We start from the raw sequence: 24524 nt of genomic DNA, 5'->3' as shown, positions 1-24524 counted from the left end.
ATTTCACTGTTCACCTCTACCACAGATTTCTCTTAAGGGGAAATTCCAGGACACCCAAATTCCCTCCGTGGGCTTTTCACATGGCCAGGTCTGCAAAACACTTAGCCGCAGTGAACAGTGTCCTGAGAAGCCCGCAACCCTCGAGTGCACAGCTGCATCTTCTCCCCCATCCCCAACTCCCGCGTTCAACTTTGCAACTCACGCTCCCGCCAGGGGGCCTATTTGCTCGGCCCGTTTGGCGGAAGGATTCCGCGCGCGATCGCATTTACCCTCAACGGTCTCCTCCCCATTCCCGCGTTCTGGCCCCGCCTCCTTCCCTCTCCCTGGCCCCGCCCCCTCCCGGGTGCCCTATGGCCCACAAAGAAGTCCCGGCCGGGCCGCTGCACTCCCCCGCGCGCATTCGTGCGCCGCCCGAGGCTGGCTAAGGAGTCGGCGGCCATTTTGTTCTTCTCGTGGTTCCAGTGGGGAGAGAAGGAGGAAGCAGGGAGCGGGGCGGTTGGGGGGAACCCACCGCGGCTTCTGCCACCGCCGCCACCACCATCTCTGTGCTCGTGGCGTGGGACAGGAGGTGTGAATCCCGGGCGCGAGCCGGCGGCGGCGCCGCTGCGGGAAGGTCGGCGGTGGGAAGGCGATGGCGGATATAGATAAACTCAACATCGACAGCATCATCCAACGGCTGCTGGAAGGTGAAGGGGGCGGCGGGCGGCTCCGGAGACTCGCGGGGGAGGGGGATTTGGGAGGCCTGTTGGGCTTGCTTCGCCGAGACGAGTGAGCCCCGCGAGTTCGCCCGCGGGCCGGGGACTGCCGCGGGATGGAGGTTGCCCGGGGTTCCGCACTTGGCCCAACCTGCGGACCCTCTTGCCACCGCTCATTCATTGCTAGAGGGTGCAGCCTTTCTCCTGGCCGTAAAATTTGAAAACTCCGCTCCCCACCCCCACGTTTCCGGTACGTACCCCCGGCGCCCGGCACTCCGGACCAATCTTTGGAGAATATTGGGGGCCCCAGTCCAACCTACTGGACTGCTCGTTCCGAACTTCGTGGTTCTCAATATTTTGGAAAGCAATATGATGCGGATATGGATTTCACCAAGCTTGAGGGCTTCTTTCCTAGCCTGCTTATTTTTATTTTTTTGTGAGGCTTGGGGTCGAGGGCCCCGTTACTTGTTACTTGGTAACGAACGTTCATTCTCAGGGAGATGTTGGAACCCATATTCTCCTGCCCTCCCAGATATGCTTTTTAAGTTGTCTTTATCCCGGGGAAGTCTCCGCGCTCTTTTCTGAACGTGCCTCTGAATCGTGAAACGGCAGTGATGACAGTTTCGTTAGGATCTTTGCAGTGTGCCAAGCTCTGTTAAGCGCTTTGCGTTCACTGCATTTTGCTGTCTTTTAGTCGCATCCGACTTTCCGATCCTATGGACTTGAGCATGCCAGGCTTCCCTGTCCTTCACCATCTCCCGGAGCTTGCTTAAACTCATGTCCATTGAGTCGGTAATGCCATCCAACCGTCTTGTTCTCTGTCGTCCGCTTCTCCTGCTTTCAATCTTTCCAGCATCAGGGTCTTTTCTAATGAATTGTCTCCAATACTTTGCATGCATCGCATAAATCATATTAGCCATCGCTTCTAAAGCGCTTACTGTGTGTAAGGCATTTTTTGGAGCTCTTTACATAGATTTCATGTAATACACGAGGTAGATGCCCTTTTTTTCCTGACTAAGACCCAGAAAAGTGTAGTCACTTAACCAGTTAGTGATAGTCAAGTTTCAAACCCAGGCAGCCAGGAACTCAACGTCATTCAAGCCACCCTGTGTGTGAAGGAAGGAGGTGTCCAGTGGTTGAGCAAAGGTTAAAATAAATCTTTAATTTTGACTGACCTAAAACCCCTGAGGTGTCCGGCGATTGATTTCTATTGATGTGGGAGAGGGATGAAGTTCGGATTTTAAGGAGAGACGCTGAAATAAAATCACCCACTACCCCCGAATTCTAGAGCACATCTATTAATAATAACATCTAATTCCGAACTTTGAAATAATTCAGATCCTTTTCTTGAGTGTTGGATAATGTAGATTTGGCTGAGTTTTAACTGCATTTTTGCTTTTATATTCTAAAATATTGTTGAACTGTAAATGCTCAGAGATGGAGTCTAGCGTAAACAGTTGGATAGCTCTGGTGTTAGAATTCGCAGATCTTTTAAGTCATGAGAATGAAACTTCATATTAATCTGTGTGCAGATTTTTTCCTTTTATAGTGTCTCAAAAGAAAAACTCATTAAATGAGCCCCTGAAATGGCACTGCCATTTGTGGGTGAAAACCTTGTTTTTCATTCAGTATCTGGCATTTATTAGAAGAATCACACTTTTAATATTTGTTAATATAGTTCTTTGGTTTATGTGAGACAGCAGTGGGTCAGAAACGGATTAAAACAATTTGCTATAAGAAAAGAACTTAAATTTTTCTCATTCAAAAATTGTAAATTCTGCATGTCTATGCAGGGACATGTGTGGCTTTATTTCTTTGAGAAAGCTGGAAAAAATGGAAGCTGTGGATTAGAAACAGAATTTTAAGATTAGTTAGGTCTTAATTGTGGGGTTGCCCATAACTTTTATATTCATATAACATCTTATTAATTTTAATCTTATTTTTTAAATTGTGCTAAGAAATTTGCGTTGATTAACCTGGATCATTTACAGTGAGATCAGTCATTTCTTAATAGTTTCTATACATGTTATGTTGCGCTGGAAAACCAGGTTTTTTTAACATTTCATTTTTTTTCATTGAAATTAGTAAAGCAGTGCGTTTTCATTCCTCGGGAATAAACTAGCTGCTCAACATTCTTAATGTTGTTGTTTTTTTTTCTCATCAATGTTAGATTGTCAGAGAAACTATTGGAAATGATCTATTGAAGATATATATGTATATCTTTCCAGGGTAGAAGATGTTGATAAGTTGTGATTTTTTTTTTTTTTTTTTAATGCCTCACAAAGTTTTTCCTCTAAAAATTTTCATTAAGATTTAAGTATATCTGAAGATGGAGGGAATGTGAGTTTTATGACCTTTTTAGAAATTTTTTACATGTTCAGAATTGTCTCTTTTAAAGTGGAGCTATACAGCTAGTTGAGAAGTAGCTCAGTGATAGTACTAAAAAGACCATTCAAAGGTGAAGTCTTAGCTAACAAAACACCTTGCTTTAAGTTGTAGTCACTACAGCTTTGCAGTTATTTTCTACTCTAAACTTTTAGATTTTCTTTAAGGAGGCAACATTCTGCCACCCACCTGGGAAGGTCTGCCTTGCAGGTGATAAAACCTTGGGATTGTCACTCTTGTGTGTTATTCATGTTCACTTGCTTAAATGCACGGTAAAACTTTGGATTTAGAGAATAAATCAGCTGCTGATTTGTCTGATAGTCCTACTGTGTTGGAGAAAAGTGAGATTAGAGTGAGGTTAGTTTTGTAACTGATCTCCTACAGAGAATGATTGATGGCTAGTAATTTTCTTGCAAAGCAGACAGTTGTAATTTCGCATCCTGCTTTGAGAGAAGCATCTCACCTCTGAAGATGGTGGTTGTCAAACTGCAGGACTGTGTCAGGCTCTGCACAATTGCTTGATTTGCATTAGTGATTTAAATGTGACTTCTGTCCTGGCCCTACGAATTTAATCCTCTAATTTGTAAAAATAGTCCCTGTGTTTAGTTTTTTGATGTGAAATGAAACATGTTCGTATTGTAATGTTTAAAAAAGACAGTGGTCCCTGGTCCTGAAGATAATAAAGGACAAACATAATGGCACAAGAAAAAAATTCTTAATATATGCTGACCAAGGAAAACAAAAATAATCTTTCTTAATGAGTTTACACATCAGATCATTTTAACAATTAGACGCTTTTCTTGGGATTAATGATCATAGGGCATTTTGTTGATTAAGACAGTAATCATAAAGTTGTATGTTACTAGTACCCTTAACTTCCAAGAAGCCTGTATTATGAGGACCTCCCCTCCCCTCCCACATGTCAATTGTATGCTGCATTCTCTCCTACAAGTAAGAAGAGAAAGGTCTTAGAGCTATGATCTGCAGCTTGCACCAATCCTAAATTGCAGCTGGGGAAGGGTTACTCTGTGCCCACAGTGCCCCCTCGCCTGACAGTAGCAGGAGGAAGCAGTGAAATCTAACAGGATGGGGTGTGTCATTCTGTGGTGGTTGAGGGAATGTAAGCTGCGGGAGCAGGCAGGCTTTCCTCCTCCAAGCTGGGGGAATGGATGCCAGGCTGCACCATGCGTTAATAGCACATCCGCCGTAGAGGTTGGTGAGATTGTTCTGTATCTGTGAAGCTGCAGTCATGTGCCATTGCCATTCAGTCTGCCTGAGTAGGTGAGGGTTACTGATCTTGAAGCAGGGAGAGGATATACAGACTTGGTCATTTCACTCAATTTACTCTGAAGGGTGTTAGTGGACCTTGAAAACTGGAATGTGAAGGAGATAATATCCTGATACGAATCGCTGTGTAAATGAGGAAACTGGAAAGAACAATGTACAGAATTCTGTACATTTTTGTTTGTTGTTTAATTCAAGAACAATGTACAGAATTCTGGGGCAAATTTTTTTGTTTTAGGATCAGACCACTGTATGCAAAGCATGTAAGAATAGATGATTTACTTAATGGTCTTGATGTTTTACCTGAAATCTCCAATTTCACCGCGCCCTCCCCCCCCCCCCCCCCCCCCCGCAGCTTACTGGCATCCCTTATCTAGAGAAGATTGTCTGTTACCAATATTAAGGCTTACAAAAATGCCACTCAGCACAAATGTAGGGTCAGATGTCAAGTCTAATCAAGCGTAGGTGATAAGACTGTAGAGAGTTAAAGATTTTTCAATGAATTGTCTTCACTCTAGGTGTAGAAAACTCAAGGTTCTTCATTGAGAGCAGTAGACAGTGTTTTGCAGCTACATCCTGATTGTATATATGCCTTGAGAAAATTGATGTCACCTTTAAATGCCCAAAGTATCACACCAGTAGTTAGCAAAGTCGAGGTGGGGAAAGGGCGGCTTAGAAATTAAAATGGCTGAAAAGTGGATGTCTTCCTGCTGGTGACTTTGCACTGAAACTGAATGGTTCTTGATTAACTTTTTTGTGGCTTACAGTTTTTGTAGAAAAGACCTCAGTTGTTTGTGAGAAAGTTTTGATATTATAGAAACTCAGTGTTTTTTGTTTGTTTTGGTTTGAGGTTTTATTTTCCTAAATTTGTCAAATGTTGTGAGGTTATTGTCACTAAAATAAATATGATGTGGCATATTGTTAAGATTACCACCTTTTTAATAGGATTATCTTATTAGCAAAGTCTCTGTTGACATTTTTATACTGGTTGTGCCAATTTTAGGTTTTAAAACTTGATTATAATTGAGCTAAGGCTTTTTAGTGGGTATGCTATTCCTTTTCTATGACCTTCTTTCAACAATTAAGGGGCAAGAAGAATACATGCTTATCCCTCGTAAGTAACCCCAAAGTAGTCTTATTTCATAAGTAATCCCAAAGTAGTCTTAAGTTATTACAAGTTTTTATCAGTTTGTTTACTATAAAATTGCATGGGAGTTTTTATCATGTGCTCATGTGAGTGATTTGCCAGATAAATAAATGAAGATATAAGTTAGAACAGAACAGTCTTTGCTCGTAACAGCCCTAATGCAGTTTTCTGAATCTGCCATTTTAGCCAGATAAAAGCTTTTACTCAAAAGTTGCACATTTGGAAATGCCCTGGCCATCCACTGGTTAGGACTCCAAGCTGTCTCTGTCGAGGGCAATCTCTGGTCAGGGAACTAAGATCCTGCAGGCCTCAAAGTGCTGCAAAAAAAAAAAAAAAGAGAAGTCACGTGCCTAAGACCTAAGTTGACCATTGTAATGGATCAGTCACTAATCTCTATATGTCCGCTCTGCCTGCTGATTTTATTTCTATACAGTACCTAGCACCTGGACTTGGTAGACACATTCTGCCTGGAAAATGAAATTCTCTTGGAATTTCATTTTGGAATATTTTGTATTTCATTGGCAATTGTTGAAATAACTTCATACATGCAGTTTGAACTACTACTTAGGAAGATACCATTAGGAGACAACCCATGAACTTCCAGCTTGGGTCGCTCTTGTTTACATCTCTCTCGTCATGCACAGCACAGTGAGGTTCAAGTAGGCAGTGCTGCTGCTGCTTGGTCACTGAGTCCTAGCTGACTGTTGTGACCCCATGGACTGGACTGCCAGGCTCCTCAGTCCATGGGATTTACCAGGCAAGGATACTGGAATGGGTTGCCATTTCCTTCTCCAGGGGATCTTCCCAATCCAGGGATCGAACCCAAGTCTCCTGTGTCTCCTGCTTGGCAGGTGTGTTCTTTACCACTGAGCCACCTGGGCAGCCCTGAAATACATAGTGACTGATGTTTATTGAGCAGCACTGTACTGTTCGCATTTTTTCTTTGTAGCTAATAGTGATAAAATAGATATGCAAGCCTTTGTCTTTTTAATGGTGTTGAAGATGTCCCTAAGATAAACTTTTAGTTTTCAACTTTTATAGAGGGGGAGTTCTCGGTACAGAATGTATAATAATCTGCAGTTACCTAGTTTGTCTTATCTTCTAAATCCTGTACTAGAATGTAAACCTCCCAAGAAAAGGGACACAGTTCTTGTCTCTCCTGTTGCCAGAAGAGGATGCCCAGCATCTATCACTGGTTCTGGCAGGTAGTAAGTGCCCAGCAGCTATTTTGTTGAATATTTGTGTGAAGCATAGTAAAAATGAATGTTGATAGTCTTAACAAGTAGATTGCATCGTTTAATTTTTAATGCTTCCTGTTTGTAAGGATGCCTATGATTTTTTATACTCATCAAATTTTTCTTAAGCACCAATGACTGTATAGAGGTTTAGTAGTTTGTCCTATAAAATCTCTTTTGGTTTAGAAGTAGAATGAAAACAAATTCTTTCCTTTTTTTTTTTTTTTAACTTTTTCTTCTTTGTTATTGCTTATGAACTTATAAAATGGCAAAAACAGTTGTGTGCTGTTTACTTGCTTTCATTTGTTTTCTTACTAAGTTTCTAAGTTAATGCCATATATTTTAAACATATTTTCAAGATGAAGAACAAATTCTTAAATGGGAGAGTGATCTGATGGAAGCACCACTTCAGAGCTAGAGTCAGGGTGTGCTCCTTGCAGGCTCTATGACCTTGGACCAAGTCACTGAGCCTCTTCAGCCTGTAACACAGAGAAGTGACAGCACCTGACTTGTGGGATTGCTGTACTGAATGGCTCTGTGAATAAAGCCTCTTAGTGCAGCAGTACCCAGCACGTGGGAAGTGCTCCCTAGGTGTTAGCTACAGCTAGTACATGATTCTCCATGATGGACACTGAAAATAGTGAAGTAGACTTCTTATGCTGTCAGCTAATAGGCCATCTCTAAGAAATGCCTGCTGTGTTCACTCAGACTGCCAAAACCCATTTTAAAATCTTCATTTTCTGTTAGATAAAACTTTAAGAGTAATCCTAAATTTTCAAAACTAGAAAAATACTCTAGTAAAGCCTATAAGAATGATGCTATTGCTTTGTCATTTGAAAACACAGACACGGTTTTTGTTCTTGTTTTTGGCTAATCAGTGTATAGTCTGGGGTGCATGCTAATTGTAATGCCACAAATGAACAGATTTTATTCAGACTTCATTCATGCAACAAATTTTGAGTACCTACCACATACTGGCTATGGGCATGTACACTGCAGGGCTAGTGGTGTGGTCCTGAGGTTACATTCTACCAGGATGAATAGATGGAAGTGAACTGGCAGTTATAATACAGAGTGTGTGCTGGGCCGTGTTGGGAGAGCATTTCAGAAAGCATAAAGCCGGCTTGTTAAGGGGGGAGAAGATGGCTAAGGGGTTTTCCAGCGTGAGGTGATATCTAAGCAGTCTCGAAAGATGAGCAGGTATTTGCCAGTTGGTAGATGGTTTTGATGGAGTTTCTGTTTATATAGTTTTATTTATTGAGCTAATTGTTGGGAATTTAAGAAGCTTTGTGACTGTGTTTTTAATGAGCACTGTTCAGACATAAACTGAATCTTGATTTGTTCTGGAAAAACTGTATTTAATCCTCAGTCCACATCAGGAACACTTTTTAAATTGTTAGTGTTGCATGGAGCTCTGCCAGGTACTGTATGATGACCTAGAGGGGTAGGATGAAGATGGGAGGGTGGAAGGAGATAAGTGTATACCTATTGCTGAGTCAAGGTATTATACAGCAGAAACTAGCACAACATTGTAAGGCAGTTAGCCAATTAAAAGTAAATTTTAAAAAATTGTTAGTATTGTTCTTTACTAATCTCTGTGCTCTGATCCTTCGGGGACAGTCATATTAAGAAAACTACAATTATCATGAACTGTGTCTAAAGGATGTAGTGGGAAGTCTCCAAACCAGTAAAATGTGTATTAGCAGCATTGATTTAATCTGATAGCATTCATATTAAAAGTATGGCTTGTGTTCCCTATAGGTATAAGTCTTCTAAAAGACTTAGAGTGGGCTGTCCCCTTACAAGTGTGGGCCTCTGCTGAAAAAGATTCCCTTTGAAACCAGAAGCGTTTAGGAGTCCCCTAGCCAAAAATAAAGTTTCCTGTTGGGCAGTATGCCCAACCTTCTGGCTGACTTGTGGTAAAATCACTGATGACTGGGGTTTTCTGGCCAGTAAAGCAATGATCCCACTGTCTTTTCACTGGGAGGGTTTCTTGAGTTCTCTCCTTATGTGTGTGTCTAGAAAGAAAAAATGACTTTGGTTCAGGAAAAAAGTTGGTTTTGTTTCACAAACAACTCAGTTGCTGTGGTATTGTGTATGTGTCTGTTAGTGTAGTCCCTCAAAAATTATTCTTACTGTGCTTTCCCTTGAGTTGATTCTTGTTTCTTAATATTTGATCAGCATGAGACTGGTGGTCTCTTAGTTCAGTTACATGTTTTGGAGTCCAAAGAGGTGATTTGCTTAAGACTATAAAACCAATACAGAAACCTGGCTTCTAGTTGCCAGTCCAATGCACTCAACGTTTTCTTTTTGCTGTACCCCCTAAGAGTTTGACTCTTTTCCCTTGTCATCCTTTCTTACGTATTGTCTTCCATTGAAAAAAATAACACCCTTCCATTTCTGCTCAGCTTGTTTCCTCAGAGAATTTCATTTCAGTGGCTATTCAGGCTGAAGGAGGGCTTCCCCTAAGAGTATTTTTCAAATTTAGGCACAGCCCTCTTTAATAGAAAAAAAAAAAATTCTCCGCAGTTACCAGGGTTTTTTTAACTTGAAATTTTTATTACTCTGTAATGTTACTTAGATATTTACAGAACAAAGCTAGATAAAAACCAGTTAAACATATTGCTCTTGTTTAGCATTAGGCTAGATGATTTTGAATTTGAATATAAAGCCTTCAAAACTGATAAAGTTTAAATTAACATTGATTTAATCTGCTTATGACTTTATATTGGGTTTAATGGTAGAAAGATGTAGGCTTAGCTCTGTACTTAGTCTGGTTCTGTGTTTTTGCCTCAGTTCTAGTTCAGAGAATGCCTCCTTTCATGAATTCCTTGTACAAAACAAGTGTTAAGATTTTGATTGCAGTCTGATGGTAATCAGTCCCCATATTTAACCAGACCCTGGCACTTCATAAGGGGCTTCCCTGGTGCCTCCCTGGTGACTCAGATGGTAAAGAATCTACCTGCCATACAGGAGACACAGGTTTGATGCCTGGGTTGGGAAGATCCCCTGGAGAAGGGCATGGCAACCCACTCCAGTATTCTTGCCTGGAGAATCCCATGGATAGAGGAGTCTTGTGGGCTGCTGCAGTCCACGGGGTTGCTAAGAGTCAGACACGACTTAGAGACTGAACAGCAACAGCAGCCACTTCATAACTGTAAGATTAAGGTAAGTTTAGTAATGCAGTGCTACTTGTTATTTATTACCCTGGAAAAGGAAACGGCAACCCACTCAAGTATTCTTGCCTGGAAAATCCGTGGACAGAGGAAGGAGCCTGGCAGGCTGCAGTCCCTGGGCTCGCAAAAGGGTTGGGCACAACTTGACGACTAAACTACAGGCAGTGCAGTGCTGTTTGTTATATATTTAATAACTGTCTAATCTGTTGCAACTAGAGTCAAAACAATTTCATTTCTTACTGCTACCTACCTGCTGATAAATGAATTATTATAAGGCCAGAGGATATCTTACGCTTCACTTTGATAGTGAGTAGAACTCGAGTCTTCTGATGTGATGCATGCTGTGCCATGATCTCTTCCTCCTTTTTCTCAAGTTTTACCTGTTCCAGTTACTAGGAAACCTTTCTCACAGCATACGCTGACATCCTTTGCCATGTATAGACATGAGTGTATTCACAAATTCAGGCCTAGAAAGTTGCATAGCAAAATACCCACAACACGCATACATGGTGTTTTAATGAAAAACAGCACAGTAAATTTTTTTCATAAGATCTTGGACCATGGAGAGAGACCTTTGGTCCTCTGGAAAACACTGATTGGGAGGGAGAGATCCTGAGCATTTCCAATCTCATATTTTAAAACAAGGAATTGTTAGAACTGACTCAGTAACATGACAGTCTCTAAGACCTCCTGCTCTACAAATACTAATTCATTTATAAGGCTGGAGAAGAGAAGATAACGGGAGGCAAAAAGAGCTGATCTGGTGAGTGGGCTGTAGGTGAACAAGGCCAATTGTTATTTTTATGTGTCCTGAAAATAAAGCCTAGTCAGAAAGTAGTTAAACCATGTTCTTGTCTCCTCTTTATTTAAAGCTTGTGCCTTTTCATATATGTTTAATTTTTATATGAAATCTTACTTTGACTTCACTTGACTAAATTGGGGTTTTTCTCCCCCTACAGTGAGAGGGTCCAAGCCTGGTAAGAATGTCCAGCTACAGGAGAATGAAATCAGAGGACTGTGCTTAAAGTCCCGAGAGATCTTTCTCAGTCAGCCTATCCTGCTAGAACTTGAAGCACCACTCAAGATATGTGGTAAGTTTTGGTGCACAGTTTCCTTTGGTTATGTGATTAATTGACTGAGTCAAGGGTATATATAGATGGTATATAGACGATACTATGTTAGCCAGTAGAATCATGTACTATTTATGAATAACCTAGAACTACATTATGTATTGTAGCTTTAGAATAAATACCTCTAATGGACCGAGTTTACTTAGATGTGCTTCAGATTTTCTTAAAATTATTTTGCTAAAGAAATACAAACATTGCAGAAGAAAGGAACGGAAACAGAGTGGAGAGCTAAGAAAAGGCCTGAACCTATATATAAGCTTAAAGCAAATACTCTTTGGCAGTATCTAGCAGGGAGATTGAAAGCCAGATGTATTGGTGGGTGTAGTGTGTGTGTGTGCCTTTGTCACATGGGGTCAGGGCTTGTTAAGAGTGCATCGCTTCTGCTGGCACGGTCCCTAGAGACTGAGCTGTTGGACATTTGATATTGATCAGCCAGCCTGAAAGGGAAACGGTCTTCCTTGGCAGGAAGGCCTGCCTAACCATTAATAATCCGTTCTGCAAAATAAATTATTAATTACTTGAGTTTTGTGTGTGATTCTGATATACACTTAAAATTTTCACTAAGCTCTGTTGGACTAAATAAATACTACACAACAGTGTAAATTAGTTATGTGGGTGGTTTGAACTATACGAATGAAGACACTGTGTAATAAAATTCTTGCTTCTAGGTGATATCCATGGGCAATACTATGATTTGCTTCGACTTTTTGAGTACGGTGGTTTCCCGCCAGAAAGCAATTACCTGTTTCTTGGGGACTATGTGGACAGGGGAAAACAATCACTGGAGACTATCTGCCTCTTGTTGGCTTACAAAATCAAATATCCCGAGAATTTTTTTCTTCTCAGAGGAAACCACGAATGTGCCAGCATCAATAGAATTTATGGATTTTATGATGAATGTAAGTACTTTCTACAGTAAGATTTACTTATATTGAGATATATGGTCGTAAACTGAACATGTTTCTGTTAGGATTTGTGAGAGTTTAGATGTAGTGTTGTCATTCTTCATGCTTACTATTTTGTTAACTAGTTTTTGTCCTGGCTGCTTTCTTGGGGTAAAAAACTTAACATTTGTTACAGTATGATAATGCCCTGGATTCTTGTATGATGTGATGATTAGATTAGGAAATAGTGATAACAGTGGTGATTTCTTTTAAGGTAATTGTTGTGAATAGTTGCAGATACTTTAATTTTTAGTACAACTCTGAGAACCTGTCCAAATAGATAGCTTTGTTTTTGATAACTTTATTGAGATAAAATTTCATCCATTTTAAGTGTACAGTTCAGTGAATTAAATTCATAGAATTACACAACCATCACACAGTCCTGTGTAAGCAGTACGCTACTTTCTGTCTCTATAGGTTTGCCTTTTCTAGACGTTGCATATAAATGGAAACTTGGAATATACAAATAACTTTTGTAATTTGTAATGTAGTTCTTTTTCCTTTGGCACATCCAAACCCAAGAAAAACAGTACTCACTATCTGAAATTGTGTGCTGAAAGGAGAAAACAGGGCAGCAAGGGGACGCTAATTAAAAGTATTTGAATAATTTATACATTGTTTGACCCATTTTGAAGGTACACTTTGAATTGATAATTGACAGGAACAAGATTCCTAAAGCCTTGAAAATAATCAGTTTCAGTGGAGTTTTTATTGATGCTGCTGTTTAAGTAACTATAAATTAAAATTTTTTTTAATCCTTATCTCCGTCTTCCTTTTGTATTGATCATTTCTGTGAGTGGGAGTGGTTAAGGAGTTGGAATTACTAGCACTTGCCAGTGTAATTATAACAAGTCTGGTTTTGTCTCTGTGGTCGTACCCTAGACTGTAATCATAACCTGTAGTCTCTCAAGGTGTGTTACTCCATCTCGGTTTCACTTAGATGTGTTCCTCTAGTTTATTTGTTGGAAGTACATTGCTAGAAAGGTTCCCTTCATAAACTTAGTCCTCGTACTCACAGTCTCTCCCTTGACTGTATGTATGTATGTAGTCCAAGACCCAGCTTGGACTACATAAGATAAGGTGGGAGAAAATGGACTATACTTCAGTAAAATTAAAAAAAGAATGAGGTGGGTGAAAAGGATATTTGATATTGACAGTGAGTCTTACCAGAGAGGGACTAGCAAGGCAGTCACTATTTAGGTAATGAAATGAGAGGCAGAGAATTTTGTAACATTGTGTTTTAGGAATTTGTTACAGGTACTACTATTTAGAGCATTTTCCTTTTTATATAGTGGTTAGCCAATATTTTGATGTTTTATTTGATAAAGTTCAAATTCACACAATCTCTTTGTTGTGATATACTTCCTAGTGTGTTAGCTACATCATTTTTGGTTTCTTTTTTATTAGAAGCCTTAATGATTTAGAAGGTTGGCATTGAATAGTATCAATTTTGACTCTTTGTCTTCAAGACTCGTGTAATGAATGACCTTGTACTCCAACTTTCCCCTCTCCCATCAGGGAGGTATAGTTTGCCACCCCGTCTGTGGGCCTGAAAGTATCCTGACATAGGTGGCTTTCAGTGGATGGTTTTCCAACTTAAGAAAACATTGATAATTTTGTTAAAATTGTACTGTATTGAAATTTTTTATTCAAATGTAGATTTCTATGAAGGAATTTTATTTATTTTTTTTAAATTTTATTTTTAAACTTTACATAATTGTATTAGTTTTGCCAAATATCAAAATGAATCTGCCACAGGTATACATGTGTTCCCCATCCTGAACCCTCCTCCCTCCTCCCTCCCCATACCATCCCTCTGGGTCGTCCCAGTGCACTAGCCCCAAACATCCAGTATCGTGCATCGAACCTGGAAACCTGGACTGGCAACTCGTTTCTTACATGATATTTTACATGTTTCAATGTCATTCTCCCAAATCTTCCCACCCTCTCCCTCTCCCACAGAGTCCATAAGACTGTTCTATACATCAGTGTCTCTTCTGCTGTCTCGTACACCGGGTTATTGTTACCATCTTTCTAAATTCCATATGTATGCGTCAGTATACTGTATTGATGTTTTTCCTTCTGGCTTACTTCACTCTGTATAATAGGCTCCAGTTTCATCCACCTCATTAGAACTGATTCAAATGTATTCTTTTTAATGGCTGAGTAATACTCCATTGTGTATATGTACCACAGCTTTCTTATCCATTCATCTGCTGATGGACATCTAGGTTGCTTCCATGTCCTGGCTATTATAAACAGTGCTGCGATGAACATTGGGGTACACGTGTCTCTTTCCCTTCTGGTTTCCTCAGTGTGTATGCCCAGCAGTATGATTGCTGGATCATAAGGCAGTTCTGTTTCCAGTTTTTTAAGGAATCTCCACACTGTTCTCCATAGTGGCTGTACTAGTTTGCATTCCCACCAACAGTGTACGAGGGTTCCCTTTTCTCCACACCCTCTCCAGCATTTATTATTTGTAGACTTTTGGATCGCAGCCATTCTGACTGGTGTGAAATGGTACCTCATAGTGGTTTTGATGTGCATTTCTCTGATAATGAGTGATGTTGAGGATCTTTTCATGTGTTTGTTAGCCATCTGTATGTCTTCTTTGGAGAAATGTCTATTTAGTTCTTTGGCCCATTTTTTGATTGGGTCGTTTATTTTTCTGGAGTTTCAATGGAATAAAATAGAAAGCCCAGAGATAAATCCACGCACATATGGACACCTTATCTTTGACAAAGGAGGCAAGAATATACAATGGATTATGAAGGAATTTTAAAACCACTGCTGAACGTGATAGACTTATTTCCTAAGTGTAGCAAGCACTCTGAGCTACCATTTCCTCCATTCCCCCTGCCCGTGTTATGACTTTAGTCCTGGAAAAGCTGAGGTATCTGTTGTTGGATAAAATGTGAATATGTGTTACACTTTTCTGATGCCAGAGCTGTCTGGTCTGTAGTAATAGGAAACTGCATTAGGGGTTCTGGCTCAGAATCTTGAGGATTTGGAAGCTTGAAGAGACCTTGGCAGTTATCCAGGAATCTTTCTGGAGCCAGATGCTCCTGGCGGTCTGAGGTGGCCTTAGGGGGGAAATGTACAGAGGAAAGAAAGCAGCAGCTCGGGACTAAGTTAATAAGATGCTCAGGCAACAGGAGGAAGAATCTTAATTTTTGATGAAGAAGCCGACAGAGTGAGTTGTGAGTTGTTCTAGGTTGCCTTTGGAAATAGGAACCCACCTATGGTTTGAGAGTGGACAGAAAAGACTACGTTGCAAACAGAGTTGGTGCTATCAAATAATTGTTGAGGCTTAATGATAATCCTTAATCAGTATATCTGGAATTCTGTTTTCAGACCTTGCATGGAATTTTAAAATAGTGCATATGAAACTATAAGTTGTTGCTTATAAATCACACATCCCTTAAATATTACATATATCTAGTTCTCTCGTTTTTAATAAAAGCATAGTTTTTGAATATTGCCTTGGAGGACTTATCCTGAGAGTATGTACCTGCAGAACACCAGTCTCTTTTTTAACCATCCCCAAATTTTTCCAGGTAAAAGAAGATATAACATTAAACTATGGAAAACTTTCACAGACTGCTTTAACTGTTTACCGATAGCAGCCATCGTGGATGAGAAAATATTCTGCTGTCATGGAGGTATGTGGGCTGATTTTAATTCCACATAGATTTGGATTCTTCTAAAGAGTGTACACTTTGACATTGATGAATTAACATTCGGATGACTTCCTCTGTGAGGTGACTCTCCTGTACTGCTGTGTTACACCAGGAGTCCGCTCTGGCACATCCAGGATCATCCAGATACAAGTCCAAAGTATGCAGTTGATTTGTTACAGAGAATTCTAGGCTCTGTAACAGTTAGCCTTGAAAATAGAGTACAAAGTATTTTCGAATATAAAATAAACAATGAGCTATACCATAGATCCTCTAGGATACTGAAAATGTGAATATACTTTCCCTTGGACTGTTTTTGATCCTTTCCTTTCAGAAATGTCTCTGACATAGATGTTAAAAGTTTACTTTGCTTGGTGGTTTTACTTCATATGATATAATTAAAATAGTATCGGCAAAGAGGATATCTTTTCATCTGTGTCAGAAGTTAGACAACCATCAAAAAGCCAACTCAACTATATTTTAATAAAACTATTATCCTTGCCCTCCTTATGTACTTATATACTGGTTTTGGTAGAGTTGGACATGTGATTTTTAAAGTCAGATTGAGAGCCAGTTACATCTGAGGGGATTTGACATTACACTCCTTGGCCAGTGCAGGTTTCCTAGAAAGCTTCACCTAAGTGTCTGCATCTTCTACTCCCAGTCACTACAAGTGGTCATTAGGGTGCTCTGAATGTTGAAGTAACTTTCCTTGTCCTGTTCAGGCACACACTGCCCCACAAATTAGTACATGTAACAAGTTCCAGTGGGCTTCCCACCCCCCTCCCCTTTTTAACAAAAGCTAATAAGTAAGAAAAGATAACCAAAGATTTCATGGAAGCTTTTGTAAGTCATTGAGTCTCTCTGTAGAGAAAGGGAAATAGTAAAGTGCTAACTTCCCTTTTAAAATTGTGTTTTCTTCCATTTTGTTTTTTTTTCCCCCCTCATTTAATAGGTTTATCACCAGATCTTCAATCTATGGAGCAGATTCGGCGAATTATGCGACCAACTGATGTACCAGATCAAGGTCTTCTTTGTGATCTTTTGTGGTCTGACCCCGATAAAGATGTCTTAGGCTGGGGTGAAAATGACAGAGGAGTGTCCTTCACATTTGGTGCAGAAGTGGTTGCAAAATTTCTCCATAAGCATGATTTGGATCTTATATGTAGAGCCCATCAGGTATTGATTTTGAATTTTACATGTACACTTAAGAGCATGTGTGTGAGCACAGATTCTCCTTGTTGATTTTGGTGGGTAGGTATTGCTTATTTATACAAAATGTCTCTGGAAGTGACCTATAGGATGTCAGGCTCAATGGGAAACTGAAGAGTGGTTTTACTCACCTAAAGTTTGCACCTGTTCACATTGAAAACGTTTTCTCTCCAAGGTGGTTGAAGATGGATACGAATTTTTTGCAAAGAGGCAGTTGGTCACTCTGTTTTCTGCGCCCAATTATTGTGGAGAGTTTGACAATGCAGGTGCCATGATGAGTGTGGACGAAACACTAATGTGTTCTTTTCAGGTAGAGGATGTTTTCAGCATTGTTTCCGTTTATTTCTGCATTTTATTGATTTTTAAAAAGTGCTAGTTTCTGCCTATATTCATTTATTTGGAGTAGACTGAAAAATTTTATTTTCCCTTAACTGGTGTTTGTTCTAGTTTAGTAATGAGTGAATTCCTTTTAAAAGAATGAAATGATCATAGAACTTTTGCCCCAATTATTGAATTTAACTGTTTTCATATTATTTGAATACATTAAAATCATGATACATTAAGTCTAAAGCTACAGTGTTAGTACTGTGTTCAGCTAAAATTAAATCACCACTTGTGCATGAAGGTAGTACTTACTCCACGTGCCAGATGTGCCGTGTGATTACCCAGCTCTCCCACCATGCCTCTGTTTCTAAAAAACCTGTGTTGGTTGACCATGACATCATTTGGCCTTCACTTGGCACAAAAGAATCATTTACACGCAAAGTCTACTGCAATTTTTTTCTCAGTTACTATGATTAAACTTATACGACTTCAGGCTTACCCAGTCATAAACAAAAACACAGCCACTAAAGTCAAGTCATCAGTTAACTGAATTAAAAGAAGTGTTCTTGATTTTTTTCTTTTAATTATCAGGGAGGTCTTGCAACCCCTAGAGATTATGACATGATCCCCTAGGGGTTTGAGAAACACTGTTCCAAAGAACTGTACCCCCTGTGTCAGAGGGAGTACCTAAAGGTGTGACTTCAAAAACTGTCATTTTATCCAGAGGCGAAACAGTTTGTCCAGATCGTGTATCATAGTGGTTTATAAGAGTATTTATTACCAAAATGTTTGTCAGCTTGGTTTGTATTAATATGCCAGTGGAGCCTTCAAAGTTGTTGGGGCAATTTTAAACAGACTTTCTGAGCAAAAGATTTGAGTGAAATGTAAGACTTGAGGTTAAGTGTATTTCCTAAAATGCATCGTTTTTTGAATCTTTGCAGATATTAAAGCCTGCAGAGAAAAAGAAGCCTAATGCCACGAGACCCGTCACACCTCCAAGGGGTATGATCACAAAGCAAGCAAAGAAATAGATGTCATTTTGATACTGCCTAGTTGGGACTTGTAACATATAGTACATAACCTTCATTTTTAAAACTGTAATGTGTACTGGTCAGCTTGCTCAAATAGTGTTTGTGGGGCTCCCCCTTCCATTTTTGACTTCATGAATGGTATTTGCTGGTTGTAACAGCAAATGAAAGATTCTCCACTCCCAAGGAAATGTTTTGTTTAGTTCCCTGTTCCTTTTACAAACAACATTAATGATGGTGTTAAAGCTGTACACTCAGGACAGTGTCCCCTGTCTAAGGGGTGAGTGTACAGCTGATCTTTTTTTAATTCAGTACAGCTAATGTAAATGGTCATTTTCCTTAGGCTATAAAGAGAGCCCTAGGGTGCTCAATCTGTACATGTTATTGTCATAAAATGCATACTGTTGGATACAAACCACTGTGAACTTTTTTGTTTTAAAGGGATTGCTTTTTTTTTTCTTTCATTGTCTTAATGTACAAACTAGTTTTTATAGCTATCAACATTAGGAGTAACTTTCAACTTTGCCAGCATCACTGGTATGTATATTTAATTAAAGCACACTTTCCCCTACGGTATACTTAAAATGACAATTAAAGCCATTATTTTAAATGTTTGTGACTTTTTTCCTGAAGCCAAAGTTTCTGTTGAAATATATATTGACACTCCCCTAAGTAAGTACAAGGTGGCATGGTTGTGTACACCTGTCACCTTTGTGGGGATTCAAAAACAGGTTTTTGAGTTTGAATAGCAGTTAGTAACATAGTGCTGTTTAAGCTATTAATGATTAAAGTTAATTACATTTTGTACGATTTCCATATAGTCTATTCATTAAGTAATCTTTTTACAGTTACATCAGGCCTGAACCCGTCCATTCAGAAAGCTTCAAATTATAGAAACAATACTGTTCTATACGAGTGACCGATTATGCATTCTTTGGCCTACATTCTTTATTCTGCGATGAAGTTGAGGCTTATAAGTCAAAACAAAGGAACTAACTTACTATCCACCAGTTTATACAGAACTCACAGTATCTATGACTTTTTTAAACTAAGATCTGTTAAAAAGAAATCTGTTTCAACAGATGACCGTGTACAATACCATGTGGTGAAAATTAATTCAGACTTATTAAATGATGACTTGTTAAATCCTCTCAGTGTCAATTTATCAGCACAATACACACAGGAGAACTGTTGATGGCATATTGAATAGATTTTAATGAATAAATTGCTCTGGAAACCACACAGTTTCAATTTGGATTTGTCTTCCTTCAAATAGTCTGTTTTCCAAAGATGGATTGTAATATGGATGCTCATTCTTCAAATTCTTATTGGATATAACTGAGTTTCTGAAGTAGAGAGATGAGATTGAACTATTTAGGGATGTGTGGGACTTGGTGAGTTGTGTGACATCATCTGTATCCATATTTTTTGTCTGGGTTTATTTGAACTTGGCAATAAAATTCAAGAGCTACTTTTTAAATTAGTCTAAGTCAACCACCAGTGTTTTTATACACAAACCTTTGCTCTTTTCTCTCTTCCCTAACTCATATGAAACACAACGTTGTGTCCTACATTTTTCACACATGTGTTGAAGGCACATTCATTTCTCTGGTACGTTAAAAGTGGATGGAGAGTGTGTCATTTGAAAAGCTCATTCTTCTGTCAAAAACTGGTTGTCTCTTAGGGAGTTGGAAGAGGACCACCTAGTGGGGATTGTTTGAACCAACATTTGCTTGTGGGAGAAAAGAGCATAGTTTGTACTGCAAGCCCTGGCCCTGAGGCATCGGCCGTGCCCGTGCCCCGAGTGTGCTCCTGGGTGACCTTGTGACTTCTAGCTCCTTCCTGCTCTACATTTGTGACAAATTCAGAGTTTGCTTATTCTACTTAGGATATTCTCCCAGGTCTCTAATGGAAGAAGATGAACAAGTTGTATCAGTTTCATAAATCTTTAATCTGTGCCTTGGACATTATCAATTGTATCACTTCCAGGATCTCAGAATTCTATAAGATTGTAGAATTGAGCCATTTGTAACCCATTGGGCTTGGGTTATAAAGTGTGGAGTATAGTTCCTAGCTCAAAATTCTTCTGAAAAGAAGCACAGCACTGGTTAAGTAGAGAACAAAATCAACCTTTGGTTTTAGGACATGAGATCTTAGAAGAGACTCAAATAACTTGAACTTAATACATGAAGACACAGCTTCATATTTTGCCTTGTAGATCCCAGTCTGCACCAGCCTTACTCTCTTATTTGTCCTTATCACCATGTGCAGCTCAGGGAACATCTGCCTTTATACATAGTCAAGGTCCTGGCTCCTCCTAGCTGTGTGATTTGACTGAGTGACTTAAATGCAGTGTCCCTAGCTATAAAAACAGGGACAATATCTAGTATCTCTCTCTCATAGCAAATCACTGAATGAAGTAATGAGACCTGCTCAGAAGATTGCCTGACTCAGTATTCAGTAAATACTTTCTATTTGTTACCTTATAATTAATCTCAGTTGTTTCTCTTGGAATGTCTCAATTGGCTGAGTTCTAAGAAGCATCTGCCTTTTATGTGTAGCCCTTGTTAAGACCTGATACTGAGCCATGGCTAGCTAAGCATTTCTGAGCAGTGATTGCATAGGATAGATATTTTCAGCAGATATGAAAGAATTAACTAGGAAATGAAGTTGTTGCAATTATTAGTGTAATTTTTCCATTCTAGTTTCAAGTGATTACAAAGTATTTTAGCTCTCAAGATGACACCATTACAGAAACATTCAGATACAAAGGTATTGCCATCCTTATTTAACATGATACACGTGTTATACATGATATGATATATATCCAAATAGTTAACATGATACTATTGGAACTCATCACAGAAATTACTGATAGGTATCTTCTGTACTATACTTGCCCACATCAAACATATCATCATGTTTTTCAAGGCCCTTGATTAAAGACTAGAGGCTTTAAAAGTAACATACACACGTGGAGTATGAGACAGGGGAGCTGGGGACAAATGAATGCTACTTCATGAAGGCACAGGATTTAGACTGATGGGAAAGGAGAGAACCTACAGTTCCTAACGTGGAGCCATGATGAAGAGTTGAAAGAAAACTGAAAGTGAAGATGTAGATCAACCAGTACAACTACAGCAAGGTAGGCATCTTGATTCCCAAGTAAGACAAAAGAGCCATTGTAGGAAGGCGCTGCATGGAAAATGTTAGGTTTATTTTGGCAGAAACACCCTCCAGGTAAGAGATCTCATCGTCATATCATGAATGTAGTAGAAGAGAAGATAAAACTGGTGGAGGGCAAAGAATGTTTTGTTCCTGTCTGGTTACAATAGAAGATATTAAAAAAATGCTCCTTCAAAAATAGAGAAGGGGCCCCTAGGGCTCAGTGGTAAAGAATCTAGCTGCCAGTGCAGGGGACGTGGGTTCCATCCCTGGTCCGGGAAGATCCCACATTCCCTAGAGCAACTAAGCCTGGAAACTACAGCTACTGAGCTCATGCTATAACTACTGAAGCTAACCCTAACCCTAACCTTGAGCCCATGCTCTGCCACAAGAGAAGCCCTCGCACCACCACTAGAGAAAAATGCTCACAGCAACGAAAACCCAGTACAGCCAGAAATAAATACAATTAAAAAAAAAATAAAACTCATTTAAAAAATCAAAGAGTTTTCAAGTTCCATATGCCAGCTTTGCACATCAGCTAGTTTGAATCCACAAGGGTGGTTCTTCATTTCTTTTTTTAAAGTTACGTTAGGAAAATATGAACAGGTACAGGCAAAAGCTAATTTTTGTTCATCTTCGCTGGATTAAGTATGTGAACTTCTGATGAGTGAAAATGAAGATGTACTATCAGTGCCTTCAGCCTCAACCCAAGAAATTGATTTACTTAAAGTTTCTGCATCCATGAATTAGTACATGGTTAACGATTGTGTGAACAGAAAGATGACTGCTACCCATTTGATCAGCAGTTAGCTCCCATCACCGAAACCCAGGCATGGCATTTGGATTTATTGCAGACACTTGAGCCATTTCAAGTGCAGGTAAGCATTTTAGTTGTGGGAATTATGTGTGTTGCCAGTTATTTGAATTATATGTTACAGAATAAAACAAGTCAGTTAATTACAAGCACTTCTGTAACTAAAAAGTTGTAACTAAGAAACTTAGCAATAATTATATAGGGAAATAGATTGTTACCTAGGTAAGGATGAACTTTATATTTGAGCTAACATTTATAAGGCATGCAAAATATTAGAAATTAATCAGTGTAGCAATCTTTTAAGTGCTTTTAAAATCTTAGTGTTTTAGGGCACAGCACTCAATTTGGTTGTAGCACCAGCCAAACGACTTCCACCAGCTTCAGGTAGAAGTGAGCATCTGATTAGTATTAAACAGATGTACAGATACTGACCATAGGAGCAGTAAAGCAGAAGATGATGCTGAGTATCATTCCTGCCCAGTATCTACTTTGGAAAATTCCGACAATTCTAATAATTTAAAACTTAGATTTTCGGGGCATAAATTTCAAATTCATCCTTATGTCCCTAACAACCACTTCTCTAGTGGTGGTATTTGGCTGTGACCAACTACTGAATTTTAATAATCATTCAGCCAAGATGTATATTTGATGTAATTGTAGAAAAATTACTAAGCAGCCACTTTAAAAATATGCATTCCTTTTTTTCTTCTAGCCACCCAATTAGCACATTATCAAAGACCGTGTTTCCCAGGGATGACCAGCCCACACACCAGTTCAGGGCTGATGAACAAGAGAACAGTAACCAGTCATTGTGTTCTGGGACAGACTGGCTGCCTGACCTTTCCAGCAAAACCCTGGTGAGTTAGGTAGGTGCTGCAGGAGAGCGGGCGGGATTAGGGATGCTCTTGCTGAGGTTGGCAGAAGTTCACATGCCATCTGCTGGAGACGTGCTCATTCACCCCCGCCATGAGCATTTAGTGGAGTCAAATTCTATACCTTTTATTTACCAAAATAAGCCACTTTCCAGGTTTTTATGTCCCACCAACAAACACCATCTTCCTTCTTATGTTTAGGTTTAATCTTTCTGAGCAGAGTTGATTGCAACAGATCCTAGACTGAGTCCCCAGTCGGGAGGCTGTACAGTGTAAATAAGATGCACAGGTCCAGTGTGGTGTATCAGGGGTTGACTGGGTTTTTTGCTCACCAGCTTTGCTTAGGTTGATTTGAGGTCTGTTTCACGTTCCTCTTGCTGTTCCAGGACCACTGGGTATTTCTAACGATGGTGGACTAAGGAGAGGAAAGAAAACCAGTGATCCTAAGCTTTCCTGCAGTGCAGATTGCTTATTGGGTGCACATTTTGGTCACCATGATTTATTTTGATAAGATTTTTTTAAATCCATAATCTTGCTCAGGTTAACACAATTTCGTTTATATAGAGAGTTAAGAAAGGTGATCTGCATTCTCTTCCAACTCCAGGAAGCTAAGATTCCTGACACTGCTGTTCAAACTTTTTTTTGCCAGGTGGAGCCCTTCAAACAAAAACATCAAAGGCGGCATATGTAAAATGAATAAAAATCAGAAAGGCCCTGTTGGAAGCAGAGGCTTATCATTCTGCTTACAGGCCTGTAAGCATCAGTAGGGTGTCAGTATAACCTTCTACTGTTAGAGGCTTTCCAACTTTGTGATGCTGTGTCTAAGGTCTAATTAGCTAAGTAGGCTTTGGGTAGAGAGTCAGAAACAAGTTACCGCTTTCAGAGTGATTTAGCTGCCTTTCATTTCTTAGTGTTGCATCATGGGACATGGCAGATCAGGAAAGAATTCTGCAGATTCTAACGAAACATTGTTCAGGAGACCAGCGTATTTAATAGAGGATGTGCCAGTCCCCCCTTTTTGTATCTTGAGAGTGTGTGTGTGTCCCAATGTGTGTATATGATCGTTTCCTTGCTTTTCTTTATTATGCATGTCCCTGAACTGTGTGTTAAATTTTTGCCAGTTTTTGAACACTGTTCTTCTATAAATGGTTTCTTTTCAGCATATTTTGTTTTAGGGATTTATCCATGTTGACATGCTTGATTCCTGTTTTTGGAGAGATGCAGGGGAGGGTTTCCCTCCTTGCTTTTTTTCTGCCCTCCATTTTTTTCTGTTTGAAGTTTTATCCTTTATAATTTACTGTTTCTGTTCTTTTAGTGGTGATTCTAACAAATTTAAATTACTAGTGTTGGTAGTTATCTTTGCTTTCTTCCTATTCTCCTTTGGAATTTAAGGCAAGATGTGTCTTAGACCTCATTTTTCCGTTTAACCTCTCACC

General features: G+C 39.5%; 1 protein-coding gene across 2 annotated transcripts; it reads left to right on the top strand.

The window, feature by feature from the left end:
- Positions 1–412: 412 nt before the first annotated feature.
- On the top strand, positions 413–19479 carry PPP1CC (protein phosphatase 1 catalytic subunit gamma). 2 transcript variants are annotated; one of them, XM_005217737.5, is made up of 8 exons: positions 444–686; positions 10882–11013; positions 11721–11951; positions 15554–15658; positions 16629–16852; positions 17061–17195; positions 18151–18211; positions 19086–19477. In XM_005217737.5, exons 1-8 carry the CDS (start codon positions 632–634, stop codon positions 19154–19156), a joined length of 1014 nt encoding a protein of 337 aa, XP_005217794.1. In that variant the 5' UTR covers positions 444–631; the 3' UTR covers positions 19157–19477. The 2 variants fall into 2 exon arrangements, with proteins under 2 accessions (NP_777006.1, XP_005217794.1); NM_174581.3 differs by having other exon boundaries at positions 413–686; positions 18151–19479.
- Positions 19480–24524: the final 5045 nt, after the last annotated feature.

The sequence above is a fragment of the Bos taurus genome, chromosome 17, assembly GCF_002263795.3.
Source record: "Bos taurus isolate L1 Dominette 01449 registration number 42190680 breed Hereford chromosome 17, ARS-UCD2.0, whole genome shotgun sequence".
NCBI classification, from domain to species: Eukaryota; Metazoa; Chordata; class Mammalia; order Artiodactyla; family Bovidae; genus Bos; species Bos taurus.
The sequence above is the reverse complement of the archived record's forward strand: the minus strand, read 5'-3'. Positions and strand labels throughout refer to the sequence as shown.